General features: G+C 44.4%; 1 protein-coding gene across 3 annotated transcripts in view; it reads left to right on the top strand.

Annotated features, from left to right (window-relative positions):
- Positions 1-15,846, top strand: part of CFAP69 (cilia and flagella associated protein 69) — a 78,905-nt gene that overhangs the window by 51,220 nt on the left and 11,839 nt on the right. For all 3 annotated transcript variants that reach the window (XM_088478621.1, XM_088478620.1, XM_088478622.1), the window contains 4 exons: positions 827-964; positions 2,061-2,137; positions 3,248-3,445; positions 14,764-14,850. In XM_088478621.1, coding sequence (XP_088334747.1) covers positions 827-964; positions 2,061-2,137; positions 3,248-3,445; positions 14,764-14,850 — 500 coding nt within the window. The remainder of the gene's footprint in view (positions 1-826; positions 965-2,060; positions 2,138-3,247; positions 3,446-14,763; positions 14,851-15,846) is intronic.

Genomic DNA, 15,846 nt, shown 5'->3' with positions numbered 1-15,846 from the left:
AACTCCCCTCGCATAGTCAGGCACGCCTGTGTTCGGATCTCCACTCCCCCGTTCACAAGCACCTTCCCCTGTTACCACCCACAAACGCCTCATCCTGTCACTCAAACTAACGACCTGGCTGTGTTCAAGGAGAGAGCAATTTCTGATCGTAATAGGTAGTTTGCGCACGTGCATTGCGAATTTTACGCATGCACAGTTTAGCGAACATCGGTGGCGTACGACCGAGCGGCCGCAACGACCGACTCTGAATGAGGTCCAGAGTCCCTTGGAAAATCCTTGGTATTAAGAATTGATAGCATAAGCATAATGTTATGATGTTAGGATTACTGTTCATGAAACGCGTGGTGTCTGAGATAAACCCCATATCATTTATAAGCAGATTGCGTGCTGTCAGAGGTGGAGAGGTATTGCAGCATTGCAGAGTAGTAAATGTAGATAACTGTTACACTATCTGTTATATGATATGATACCAAATTGAATACAATAACTTCACTAATCATTTTTCTCTTTCATCCAGCAACCAAGTTACTATTGTCACAAACCTGCTACTATAGTATGACTGTGTACTTATTTCTATAACATTTGACAAAAAACAGACACATGTATAACGCTGCTATAAGCCCCATCTTTTATATCCATGCTATGTTGTTCTTTGCTTTACCCACCTGTATTCCAGCTCAGCACTTTCCACTTATATCTCTGCTATACAGTTCATCTTGCTGTCCCTCCCCTGACATGCTGAACTGCTTTTGATATTATTATTCAATACAGTTATCTGAATAATGATTGTGATATCTGAGCAAGTGTACTGGTCTTACATTAATAGATGCAAAGAAACCCCTAGTCGGACAGTTCCAGGAGGAACAGGAGGTCACCCCAATGCCCGTGAACTGCTTCAGCATTGCAATCATGGAAGTGGCTGAAAACATCCGCGCCAAAATTTATTCGGTGTTTTCCAAACTCGGTAAGAACTTTAATACTACATATAGTTGCAGTATCTGATATCTGAGATGCAGCAGGAGAGTATTTAACATGAAAAAAATCCAAGTCATGCCTTTTAGTGTGTAGACATAATATACTGACATTCACTAAAGGTTGTATTAGATGGACAGGAAATGTCCTATTTCTCTTAACTCCTTTTTGGATTTTCACGTCAGCCTGTTGATTGATGTAACAGACACTTGGTGGCGCTATATAGATAAAAGATAATAATAATGTATTGGTACAGTCCTGGGTATTGCGTTCATACTGTGTAATAAATAACACCAGGGAGAGTTTGACGTAAGTTAATAATTATATTACAGCCTTATGTTGAAAAATGCATTGATATATTTTATTGTTTCTCAAAATAATGGCAATCCTGTCTGTAAGATATTCCTTATTCATAATGATGGGAAATGAAAATGCGGTATACTGTCTTATGTATGAGACTTCCTACAGGTCCACCACTAGTGCAACCTTATATAAAAAGAATGTATTTTTAGTCCTTTGGCTTGCCAGATACATACACACCATTACGTTAGGCAATCACCCATAACAGGTTCCAGGATAATTCCTGAACTGTTGTTAATTTAGACTGTAAGCTCTCACGAGAAGGGCCCTCTTCCCTAATGTGCTTTTCCTTCCCTCGCTTCTACCACTATACCCTCCCCATGGCCTACAATGGCAACCAACCTCTGGTTCTGACGTCCTGCTGCATATTTGAGTATCAGGACGTCTGATTCAGCAATGTTTATGAACCATGGCCATTCTCTGCAGTCTTCTGTATTTCGTTGCTGTTTTTGTTCACACTGTTTCTGTCTTTGTACTCTGGAAGCTGCTGCGGACCCCTTGTGGCCCCATATAAATAAAGGATAATAATGAGTCTTTTATGCTTTAATCTTGACATCCTTGTTCCATCGGAGTAAAAAGTAACTGTATATACTTATCGTTCTTTTCTTTATGTAAAGCCACTTGTACTCTTATTTGGCAGACCTTTAAGGGCTAACCAGACAATTGACATTGTCTGTGTATTGTTTTTATTTAAAGTGTTTCTCTCGTTAATCTGCCATTTTTTTTAGGTTTTGAAAACTTGCCCGGGTTATCTGCGCTGGATTACGTCACACTCAGCATAATAAGCAGATATCTTGATTTTAAAGTAAGTGTATTTTTGCACAATAAACCTAGAGCTTTATGGTGTATTCTGTGTTTATTCATGTTATTATTAGCTTGCCGAATTTACTTAGCACCTCACTGGTAGAAGTGGAAAATGATGAGACTATTGAGATGTTATTTGCAATGATACGGATTCAGAGGATGAAATCCCTATAGATCATTCATGGGTAGCCTGATAAAGATACTGGGTCCCTCATTGGGGGCGATTCAATTGTTGTGTGGGCAGTGATAATTAATGGGCGTCCAGTGTTGCAATGCAATTATTCTGGTACCCATTATTTACTGCCGTCTTCACGCCCTATTAGACCGGATTTAGTCATGTAAAACGGCTAAACCCATCTAAAGTCCTGGTTAGGGCACCCTAACCACAGGTTTATCACACATTTTTGCTCATCGAGCAGAGATGCTGTCGCAGGCAGAATATCGCACACAGACGGAGCAACAATTGGTTTGCTCCAACAGACGCCCTAAAATTGAATTGCCCCCTTTGAGTTTATTTGCAGAGCTTCTTGATATTGTCCCTATTTTGTCCTCCTCCTAGTGGCTGTGATGTCACTAAGTGAGCACGGTGGGGCTGTTGCAGTGTTGTTGGGAAAATGGGCCTGTCACATGCTGTTGACACAGTACATTTTTGTGTTATTTTCTAGGGGTAGGTTTAGGCTTAGACTACAATATGCAAAAAAACTGTATGTCGACATTATGAACATGTTGACAGTTTGACCATGTCGACATATGTGAATGTTGACATATCACTTGTCAACCGAATGTCCATGTTGACATTCTGACTGTCAAGTTTTTATACTACACCCGTCCAGGCTTGGTGAATTTGTCATACTATAATCTGATGCTTCTACATAGAGGTAATGAGCAGATCTCTTGTAGGCTTTTGTTGTCCACTATGTGTAAATGGCTTTTCCCTGAAACGTTTGCTCCAGTATTTACCCTAGCAATATACAAGCTTATGATATACAGTACATAACTGTCCAATAGGGCTAATATGATTAATAGATACTTAGAAATTGTCAGTGATATTATTCGCGTGACCAGAACTAGTTTCCTATTACTACTTTTGTTGTTTGTTATGTGTTGTAAGGTTGGAGAAGTATGGAGTGAAATTAGAGCAGAATTAAATGCTGAAAATATCCGACCAGTGACCTCTGATCATGAAGCTTTGGATGTTATAGAAAAACATACGGAAAATGTCAGTAAGGATGTCGCCGCTCACCAAACCGAAATGATTGAGACTCACCAACAGCTGGAACTGCAGGAGGAACAGCAGAAATATGCAGAGGTGACAATTGTACTTCATAGACCGTATTCCCCTGCCCCAATTTCTTATTACTGGGTGTACTGTCCTGATTGTCACAGGGGACACTGGTGTTATCAGGGAGGGCGTTGGAGGGTACTGTACAGTATGCATTTCATTGTTTCTATTGCAGCCCAAGGGGGACACTGCCTGCTCCCGGTGGAAAGGAATAAGGCTCTTGGATACAGAAAGTTAATGAAGCCACACAAACCAGTATCTTGAAAAAAGATATAATTTATTACAACAAATAACAAGATATAAAAGAATAGTTAAAAGTTACTTAGCTTCGGAATATAATGGTTACACGATCCAGGAGCCTCGTCTCTCAGAATGGAGAGCTGGAACGAACAATTTCCTGGCCACTAACTGCAGTCTAGTCCAGGCATAGGGCAGGCCACTGGAATCTCCTTTGTTCTTCGTTTATATAGTATCCTACTTGTCATACCCATCTAACTCTTACTAATATGGACATAAACCTACTTCAAACTACTTTATTGGTCAACTACTGATAAGAATTTTCTAAAACTTAACGCAAGCGTACATCGCAGTAGACAACGCCTTGTGGATTTATGGCCTGTCTGCTTCCACATTCCTGTACCATTTCGTGCCTGATACACCACCTCATGTCTGATACACACATAAGAGCCATGAATAGAAATGGCCGTCAGTAGCCATTTTGCTATCCCAATATAGTCCACCCTTGGGCTTATGGTGTGGAAGACATGTATATCATATTCTCATAGGAATCTTTCCTCCTAATCGGCATCAATTTAGCAGAATCCAGCATGTTACAACATTTCCCTGCACAAAGAAATAATACCTTGACCCCAAGATACATACATATTATAATCATGATTCCATAAATAAGCATATGCAGTAAACCGGTGAACCAACCCCCTATTTCTGAACAGGGTTGAACCACCATAACCAACTGTCCTCATGATGCTGTTTTAAAGGCCGCACTGCTCTCTTGGTTAACAAATGATGTGGAATCTGCTTGGTATTAACTTGATTCCCATCTGTAAAGAATGGTATCAAACACCCAATGTACAATTAGCAAATCCCCCATAGGGCAACCATTTGTAGGCTTTTCTCCCACAAAGGTAATACACATCATCTGGAAGAATATATGGAATATTAGCCACCACAGTGTATACATTGGCCAAAAGATCTCTGCTCTTATCAGGATCAGGTGTTAATTGCATCATGTCTGGGGTATTACTACAATTACGTGTAATGTTTAACAGAGCCCACCATTCCCTGGCAGCATTAACCAATTGAGGTCCTACATCCCGTATTTGAAATGTCTTCAAATCCACCCTGCACTCAGACATAAACAATCCCCTTTTATATGTGCATACTCTAATAAAACAGTGAATAATACATATGATTATAGCAAATATATCAGTTACTTATAAGATAATTAATATCAGTAAAGTAAAGTTCAGTTCAGTGAAATCTTGAAAAACTGTTGAGAATATTGGTGAGTGTGTGAATCCAACCAATATAAGGCACAAGTTCAGTCTTGCAGAATGCACATAGATGTATGTTATGGTTGTGCTGTCAGATCTGTTGTCCTCCTGGACTCTCCTGTATAAGAAATCACTCTCTGGCCATCGTCATCTCAGGCACACCTCCAGCGCCGTTCTCTCATCTCCTGCTCCAATCATCAACCTGTTGGCTTAAACAAAGAAACAGTGTGAGATAAACCATAACAGCAAAACAAAATAAGCATTTACCATATATACTCGAGTATAAGTCGACCCGAATATAAGCCGAGGTACCTAATTTTACCACAAAAAACTGGGAAAACTTATTGACTCGAGTATAAGCCTAGGGTGGGAAATGCAGCAGCTGGTAGTGTCCCCAGAAGTAATTCCCTCTGGTAGTGCCCCCAGTAGTAATCCTCCCTGGTAGTGCCCTCAGAAGTAATCCCCCCTGGTAGTGCCTCCAGTAGTCCTAATAAAAAACAAACAAAAACACTTACCTGAAACCCCGCTCCTGGTCCCGCCGCTGTTATCAGCTCCTCCGGCCGCTTTGCATTATGGGAGAGACGTCGTCATGACGTCTCTCCCATTACCCACTGCGGGAGCCGGAAGATGGCTCCCGCAGTGGGAGCAGCAGCAGCCGATGAGAGTCTGACAGACTCTCATTGGCTGCTGATTACAACAAACACACAGCTGCCGGCTCCGGCGGCTGTGTGTTTGGCAGTGTGTAGTGCTGACCGAACTCCGTCTGGTCATCGCTACACACGCGGTGCAGCTGTGTCACAGAGACATAGTCTGCACCGCGGCCCGCATGGTACGCTACTCAGTTGCGTACCATGCGGGCATCACTCAAGTATAAGCCGAGGGGGTGCTTTTTCAGCACAAAAAATGTGCTGAAAAACTCGAGTATATACGGTACTTATCCTGCTGCAAATGTCTCTTACACCTGTCTATATTTCTCTTCCTACTAAACATTTCTTCACAACAACCTTATCATAAGTGTTTGTGTCTGTGCACCAGATATCTTACTTTAAAAGTTCCACCTTTTACCACCCTCCGGTTAACAAAATATATGTATACATCCTACTCTAAAAACCCCAACATTATATGTATATATGAACATTCCTGTTTCCTAAACACATCCACTCATTCAATCATACTGATGTCAGTTTTGTGAATGGTATGAAGCATAAAAAACTCAATATACTCCAAGTTGTTTCTGTAAAATGGGCGTCTTTGTCTGCTTGAATGCTCTTGGACATCCCATAATATCAACAAATCAGTCTGTGTCACATCTTCAGGAAAGTCTCTTATCTTGTATCACTCTGCTTGAGAGAACTTCACTCCTGAATGACAGTGTTTTGTAGCTGTTCAGTACAACACTCGTCCTCCATCTTCTTGGTGGCAAACAATTAATTCAAACTGCCAGACTTGTGCAGTTATTATTTCACAGTATATGAGGCCTTTATCAGTAGCAAGCAAGGTAGGCCACAATTCCAGCTGTTGGCAAATGTAACAAGTTTTTGCAATGTCGCTGACCATGGTTTGGATATAAGGAATCCCTTTGATTTGAGTTTGCTCGGATGCAGCTTCAGCTCTGTCATGGCTTAACAGTTCTAGCACCATCAGTGCTGTCTTTGCGGTGAATTGCACACCATGTTCTGTGCTCATTTCACTTGTGCACACACCATTGAAGCTGTAGGTGTGTGCATCAGCATGTCCCTTGTCGATCTTCCAGCTTTGGACAGCAGCCCATATAGACTTTGTGTCAAATGTTAATTTCTCACTGTGAGGACTTACAGGGCATCCAGTCTTGTCAGTGACTTGGAAAACAGTCATAGATGCAACAAGTTCGCTAGCCCCTTCTTCTGTCAGTCGGCTGTCAGCTTGTAAAGATAGCTGCTTTGTTTCAGCAAAAATCAACAATTCTGTATGGGTGCAGGTAGCACCATAGTCCATGAACCAATAATGCTCTCTGTCTTGGAAATCTTCCCACCACCGTGGAGCTGTGATCATAAAGACATCCAATATGAACAGTTCAAACATTGGTTTAAATTTCACTCGGCCAGCAAGTATCACCTTAATCTCCTTAATCAGCATCAGAGTTTCTGCCGTTGTCGTTAGCAACTGTGTGTCTTTCAGCTGCTTCAAAACCTTTGGCTGGTAAGGCTTTGTAAGGAAATACACTGGGATGCGAATTTCATTACCAAACACAAAATCTGCAACTTTGGTCTGTATTGCATGTAAGCCCCTTGTGGTTGGTCAGTGTGTACCCACCAATCCCTCCTTCACAATGAACAAGTAAACCATGAACATCATTTGCAATGGATGTTTCATCAGAAAACACATCTTGTTCACTTTTTGGACTTTTAAATTCAACAATGACACGTTGATCATGCCATGTAAAAGTAATGTTGTCATGGGGAAGTCTTCAGTCTCAGGGGCATGGTCTTTAACTGCAATACTGCCTAATTCCCACCCCTTCACTTTTGTCTCATTGGGCATCATCACCACCCCTTCACTTAGCGACACCCCTTTCAATGGCCAAGAACATACATCCTGTTCTGCATTCATATCACAATGGATGGCAAGCTGGACAGTCCTGGGCAATTTAGACATATCATCATTCACCTCATTTGTACCACAAATCAATGGCATGTTATCAGAAACCTCATTTACATTCAATTTTGACTCTACTTTCTGGACATATTCCTTGCATTCATGGATTTCAACGTTTTGTTCACATGTTGCCAAATCATCAGACATTTGCATCACACAATGACTCCTCTGATCAATCACATTTTCTGTTTCAAGTTCTTTCTGACACACTTCTCTGTGTATCTCAAACTCACTAATTTCTACACTTTCTGTGTGTAATAAATCAGCACTTATTTTTGCGCTAGCTGACATCTCAACTCTTACTTGTGAGGATTCACTCCCCCTCCCTATGGAATTCATGGGGCAATGTGAATTCAGGCTTACTCTCTCTGTCTGTGAGAAAGGCTTTTTTATCACTGCATTCCTCTGAACAGATTTTACACTTCTTTTAACATATATTGGTCTATGCAAAATTTCACTATTTTTACTCTTATCAATAGCAGGCAGTTAAAAACCAACATTATGCTTTTTCTGGAAATCAGCCAGCTGAAATCCTAATTCATCTTTCAACATATTTACATATTTCTTGAAAATCTTAAAATGCATTATTCTTGTTTGTTTCAACAACACAAACACAAAGACAGTAAACAGAGAATATGCAGATATACTGTGACGTACAGTATACACTCTGTGACTGATCAGGTCACATCTCCCTCATTCACTTATGAGACAGAGGATTTTTTACATGGGTTTGCACAACCCCGCATTTGCACAGCAATGCTAAAACAATCAACTACACATTCCAAGCATGTTTATGACTATTAACTCTCTGTATCCCACTTCTGACACCACTTTAATGTTCCCGGTGGAAAGGAATAAGGTTCTTGGATACAGAAGGTTAATTAAGCCACACAAACCAGTATCTTGAAAAAAGATATAATTTATTACAACAAATGACAAGATATAAAAGAATAATAGTTACTTAGCTTTGGAATATAATGGTTACACGATCCAGGAGCCTCATCTCTCAGAATGGAGAGCCTGGAACGAACAATTTCCTGGCCACTAACTGCAGTCTAGTCCAGGCATAGGGCAGGCCACTGGAATCTCCTTTGTTCTTCCTTTATATAATATCCTACTTGTCATACCCATCTAACTCTTACTAATATGGGCATAAACCTACTTCAAACTACTTTATTGGTTAACTACTGATAAGGACTTTCTAAAACTTAACACAAGCGTACATCGCAGTAGACAACACCTTGTGGATTTATGGCCTGCCTGCTTCCACATTCCTGTACCATTTCATGCCTGATACACCACATCATATCTGATACACACATAAGAACCATGAATAGAAATGGCTGTCAGTAGCCTTTTTGTTCTCCCAATACACTGCCTCATTGGATCAGATGGGTTTAAAAATGATTATTTCAGAAAGGGTTAAAAGAAAACATACTGGGGCAGTGGCGTAACTATGGTTTTTGGAGCCCAGGGCAAGTTTAAGAATGGCGCCCCCCACCCACACAAACAAACAAACAGCCAAAAAAAGTGTGCGCGCCTACGTCGCGTGTCAAAAATGGGTGTGGTCACATGTCGAAGGGGCGTGGCCACATACCGAATGGGCGTGGCTACATGCCGAATGTGGTGTGCCGACATGACACACCACCCATTTCTAGTCACTCTGGGAACATTCCTTTCCATACCATATGCATCTTACCTGTGCGGTGGTTTCTCACAATGTGGTACCTCTGAAGAGATGTATCCTCCCTGGGACGACGGCGTCTTCAGTCGGTATTCAATATTCATGTATTGTAGGTCACATCGTCTGGATGATGTCTGTTTGTGTAAGAATATTAACAAGGTCATCATCATACAACAGCGGTTCAATGAGACTCCTTCCCCCTGTGTAACTTCCTTCCCCCAGCCACACAATCTCCCCCATGTGTCGTCTCTCAGCCACACCATCACCTCCCTCCCTGCATCGTCTCTCAGCCACAACATCACCTCCCTCCCTGCATCGTCTCTCAGCCACACCATCACCTCCGTCCCTGCATCGTCTCTCAGCCACACCATCACCTCCCTCCCTGCATCGTCTCTCAGCCACACCATCAACTCCCCCCTGCGTCATCTCTCAGCACGCCATCACCTCCCCCTGCGTAGTCTCTCAGCAACACCACCTCCTACCCCCCTGCGTCATCTCTCAGCACACCATCTCCCCCCCTGCTTCGTCTCACAGCCACACCATCACCTCCTCCCTCTGTCATCTCTCAGCCACACCATCCCTCCCCTCCGTGTCGTCTCTCAGCTCATCATCACAGATACACACACACTGACAGACACACACTGACACAGATACACATACACACTGACACAGACACACACTCTGACACAGCCACAGACACACATATACTGACAGATACACACACACACTGATACAGATACACACACACCGACACACATACTGACACAGATACACACACAGTGACACGCACACTGACACACATACACACACAGATACTTACACACACACTGACACAGACACACAGTGACACGCACACTGACACACATACACACACACACTGATACAGATACACACAGTGACACACACACACATACACACACACACTGACACAGACACACACACACATACACACACAGTGACACGCACACGGACACATACACTGACACAGTGACACACACACAGACAGGGCCGCCATCGGGGGGGACTGCCGGGACTGGAGTCCCGGGCCCGTACACTCAGACAGTGAGGAAGGGCCCGCTGTCCGCTCCTACACCTTCCCTCTGCGCCGGGCCCCTCAGTTGTCTGCCATGCTGCAACAGACACAGGCTGTCTCTCACTGCCTGGTCCGATACAAACATACTCCGTTTGGGCAGTGTTTAGCCAATTTGAGCATCTGCGCATAAGCAGGGCTGTAGCGAGGATGCTCCAGCCCAGCTTCTCTGCCCAACCAACTGCCTTCAGGTGCTGGGCAAATTACAAATATACGACTGACCGCCGGCACCTGGCTCACCCTGTTGGCCTCCTTCCTCTGGTGATGATGACAGCACCGCACCACCTTGGGACCCCAAGAAGACAATGGGCCAGAAGTAGGCTGGCTGCTGGAGCTCAGCTGACCAAGTAGGAATGTTGGGGCCCGGGAGGACTGAGCAGAACCCAGACCACCCATTAGCGTAGGTGCTATAAATCATTATATATATTATTTAAGGAGTGGGGTGAGGGGGGAGAAACTAATGCAACATATTTTATAATGGGAGGGGGTGAGGTGGAGAGAAACATTAAATCTATAAGGGGTGGGGGTGAAGTGTTGTACGGACAGGGAAGAGGCTGTATGTGTGTGTGTGTATATATATATATATATATATATATATACAGACAGACAGACAGACAGGATTAAACCACACTGCTGTTGCCGGGCTCAATTAGGGAGTTTCCTTCCCCTCCTCAGACACCGCCCCTCAACACACCCACCCCCATATTAGGGCTGCTTTCAGAAATTTCCCCTGGGGAGGGGTGGGGCGCTGTCTATTACATCAGTCCCGGGCCCCACACTTTCTGATGGCAGCCCTGCACACAGATACAAACACACAGTGACACACATACACACACACAGTGACACAGTGACACACACATGCTGACACACACACACACATGCTGACACACACACACACTGACACAGTGGCACACACACACACATGCTGACACACACACATGCTGACACACATACACTGACACAGTGATACACACATGCTGACACAGTGACACACACACTGACACACACATGCTGACACACATAGTGACACACATACAGTGACACATACATGCTGACACACATAGTGACACAGATACACACACATGCTGACACACATAGTGACACACATACACTGACACAGTAACACACACACATGCTGACACACATAGTGACACAGATACACACACACATGCTGACACACATAGTGACACACATACACTGACACAGTGACACACACACATGCTGACACACATAGTGACACAGATACACACACACAGTGACACACACACATGCTGACACACATAGTGACACACATACACTGACAGTGACACACACACACACACACATGCTGACACACATAGTGACACAGATACACACACAGTGACACACACACATGCTGACACACATAGTGACACACATACACTGACACAGTGACACACACATACACTGACACAGTGACACACACACACATAGTGACACACATACACTGACACAGTGACACACACACACACACATGCTGACACACTGACACAGATACATACACACACACACACACACCTTTCACACAGAATAGATGCAGCCAGCCAAGTAAAAACAAGGCTGACATCAATTGAAAGTTACCCCTCCCCCCACTGGCAGCCCGACACCCACCAGCAAAAAAATAATAATACTTACTTACCTGGCTGCAGTAGCTGGTCCGGAGCAGAGACAGCGCTGGGGAGGGAAATTCATCCTGGCCTCCGGCGTCAGCTCTGAATAGCAACACTGCCTGGGAGGGGCTGCGCACTTCTGCTGCAGCTCCCCCTACAGTCCCCAGCAGCAACAGCAGGCAGTGCTCTTCACAGTAATAAAGTCGTCCGGGACCTCGTGCAATGGTGGCGGGGGGGGCGGTGCGGGTACGATGTCCTGGCCGGCGGCGCCCCCCTCTGCTGGGCCTGCCACGGCGTCCAGGGCACGTACCCCGCTCGCCCTGCCCTAGTTACGCCACTGTACTGGGGTAACCTAAGTTACCAGCAGCCAGAGCCAGTGATACGAGGCCAGATAGATCCATTAATTCAATAGTTTATGCCAAATTCTGACCCTACCATCTACATGTTAAAGCAGAATTTGAGATTCGCAGACTAGGCACCATTTGTACAATATTTAACTGTCCGGTGTTGGTCTGTCTGTCCCCACTGTAGCCTCAGTTTCTTGTTATCTGATAGGAGTGGTATCCAATGTAGTTTTCTGCTGATGCAGCCCATCCACTTCAATGTCTGCTGTACTGTGCATCTAGAAATGTTCTTCTGTACAGTATACCACTGTTGTATCTCATGCTTATTTGTCCCCTTCCTGTCAGCTTGAGCCAGTTCTGGCTATTCTCCTCTGATCTGTCTCATTATCATAGCGGCTTCACCCACAGAACTGCCACTCGCTGGGTGTTTTTTCGTTTTGTGCACTATTCTCTGTAAACTCTACAGACTGTTGTGCGTGATATTACCTGGAGATCAGCAGTTTCTCAGATACCAAAAGCACACCGCCTGGCACCAACAATCAGTCCACGGTCAAAGTCCCTTTTCTTCCCCATTCTGGTGTTTGGTCTGAACAACAAATGAACTTGTCCATGTCTGCCTACTTTTATAACTTGCTGCCACATGATTGGCTAAATATATATTTGTACTAATGACCGGGTGTACCTAATAAAGTGGCCAATGACAGGGTCGCCGAGACTTCCAGGGGGCTTGGATTCTGGGGGGGTGTGGCCACAGGATGGAGCACAGCTACACTCCCTTGGGCGCATACATTGGGGGGATATGATCATGCATTGCGGGGGGCGTGGTTACGTCTCCCCCTGCTGTCCCGGGCTCCTGCAGAGACCTGGGCCTGAGTAATCCGCGCCTGCTCTATCCTTCTTAGTGCCCCTGGACACTGAGTGTATGTGTAGCCATCTGTCAATTGTTGTGTTTACCTCCTCCCCAGCTTCCAAGCTCTCATTCAGTGAATCCTGAGGTAATTATCACATATAATTTCATAATTGGTCTTTGGAAATTGAAAATAATGGCACCATGAGCATTAATATGTCTGCAAGTAACACAGTAAGGGCACGCACACACCAAGAGGATGCGAATTGTGTGATCTGCGAGATGATTGTATAGGTGTGTAACCAGCTTTATGTTTATCCCATTATAACTATAAGGGGAAACCCAGAGCTATGAAGTGGCAGAGACTTTTCCGGAGAGGAAAATGCAGTCAGTCTGCTGTCCTCAGGGACGCTCAGAGGAAAAGGTACTGATTACCTGGGCAGAGACATATTGGAGGAGCCCCGGAGGGGGTCCAAGTCAGCTGCTGTGTGCTGAGGGGAACCTTTGCAGCTCTGCTGAGGGGGGTAGATGTCCCCCTTTGCAGCGTGTGGTGCAGTGAATGCCTCCTGGATTTGGCCACGCCCTGCCCTAGTACCCGGTCACTTGTCAGCTCTAGAAGGTCCTGGCTGGGCTTCAGAGCCGGGAATACCACTGTAATCGCTCCACTGATTCCTGCACTACCCCATTTCACACGGGAGCATTTATGCTGTGGGATTGAGCTGGGTACACACTGACAGATATATTGGCCGGTCAATTGATCGGCCAATATATCTGCTGCCTGTCGGCCAGTGTGTGCCCACGATATGTCTGTGAACTGCGTCGTTCACAGACATATGGCATTGGCTGCGCTGCACAGCCGATGGACAGATATGTCTGCAGACCACCCGTACACACATAGCGGCAGCCGCGGGGAGGGGGCGAGACACGCCCCTGACACGCCCCCCGGCCGCTGGGGGCACAAGCAGATGATGGCCATTTGGTGTGTACGAACGACCATCATCTGCAGATCCCTCGATCTGCAGATATATCTGTCAGGTGTGTACCCACCATTACACTTTTACGGTTTGTATTTGACCATTAGAGATTACATTCAGGACATTGCTTATATTTAAAAGCATATAAGGCTTGTGACTATTGTTACCTTATCCTTGTTGTTTACTTATATTTTACTGCTCTTATTGTGACTGACCAATGCCTTTGTTTTTCCTGTAAGCTGTCAATAAAAATTATTATTCAGAAAACAAAAAAAACATACAAGACACCAGCATTATCTGCATAAAGTAAACACAAAGCCATTTGTGACCCAAGGGCGTCTCTAACAATCCTCTACTATGCCTAAACATAAATATATTGCTCCAATCAGGTTACACTTGTTGGGTGTAGAATTTTGCAGAGTAGAACCAGGAATGTACATAACATTGTTGGGCAGGATACACTTTGGTAGGTTGCACTTGTACCTCTAGAGAATATATATTACCAGTGAGATAAGGATAAACCAGAGGTTATACATGCAGCAATGACCCTTTGTGTTGATCAGATACATTAGTACACATGTTACATACGTGCCTGATTAGTTACTATGTACATTTCTGTTTTATTTACAGATAAAAGAAAACCACAAACAGAGTGAAATAGTTATGAAGTCCTGGGATAATTTTCTGGCAAGAACATCCAATTATGAAGCCTTAAAGGTACCTGTATTAGCTTTCTTTTTATGCCTATCCCATTATCACATGACTATAACGTATCACGTATCTTCATATTTACATGATCTCTATGGAGCAACGACTGACCGTGCACATTGGTGCTTTACTGTAACACAGTGATTTTTCAACCTTTTATAACTCGAGGCACACTGCACAAGATCTTAAAATTGCCAAGGCACACCATCCGGCAATGCGGCGTGCGCGACCTACAGTATGAAAAAACATATTGTCTCACACATAGGAAAACCCACACACTATGGCCCCACAGGAATAAAACCCACACACTATGGCCCCACAGGAATAAAACCCACACATTATGGCCCCACAGGAATAAAACCCACAAACTATGGCCCCACAGGAATAAAACCCACACATTATGGCCCCACAGGAATAAAACCCACAAACTATGGCCCCACAGGAATAAACACTATGGCCCCACAGGAATAAAACCCACACACTATGGCCCCACAGGAATAAAACCCACACACTATGGCCCCACAGGAATAAAACCCACACACTATGGCCCCACAGGAATAAAACCCACACACTATGGCCCCACAGGAATAAAACCCACACACTATGGCCCCACAGGAATAAAACCCACACACTATGGCCCCACAGGAAAAAAACCCACACACTATGGCCCCCCAGGAATAAAACCCACACACTATGGCATAAATCCCACAGAAACAAAAAAAAAAACATTGCTGGTCTTCAAAGAAAAAAAAAACACATTGCTCCCCAAAAAAAACAAAGAACACCGGCTCCCACATGAAATATTAATATACATTTTTCTGCCCCTACCTGTCAGCAGAGTGCAGCGTGCAGGCTGGTGGCCACGGGGCTGGCTAGGGGTGCTGGTAGAGATAGTGGCTGTGGGGCTGGCTGGATGCTGAGGCAGGCTGGCTGGAGGTGCTGGTGGCTTCGGGGCTAGCTGGATGCTGAGGCAGGCTGGCTGGCGACTGCGGGGCTGACTGGTGA

This window comes from Taudactylus pleione, unplaced genomic scaffold (genome assembly GCF_031769625.1).
Source record: "Taudactylus pleione unplaced genomic scaffold, aTauple2 ptg000216l, whole genome shotgun sequence".
Classification (NCBI taxonomy): Eukaryota; Metazoa; Chordata; class Amphibia; order Anura; family Myobatrachidae; genus Taudactylus; species Taudactylus pleione.
This window is presented reverse-complemented; position numbering and strand designations above follow the sequence as displayed.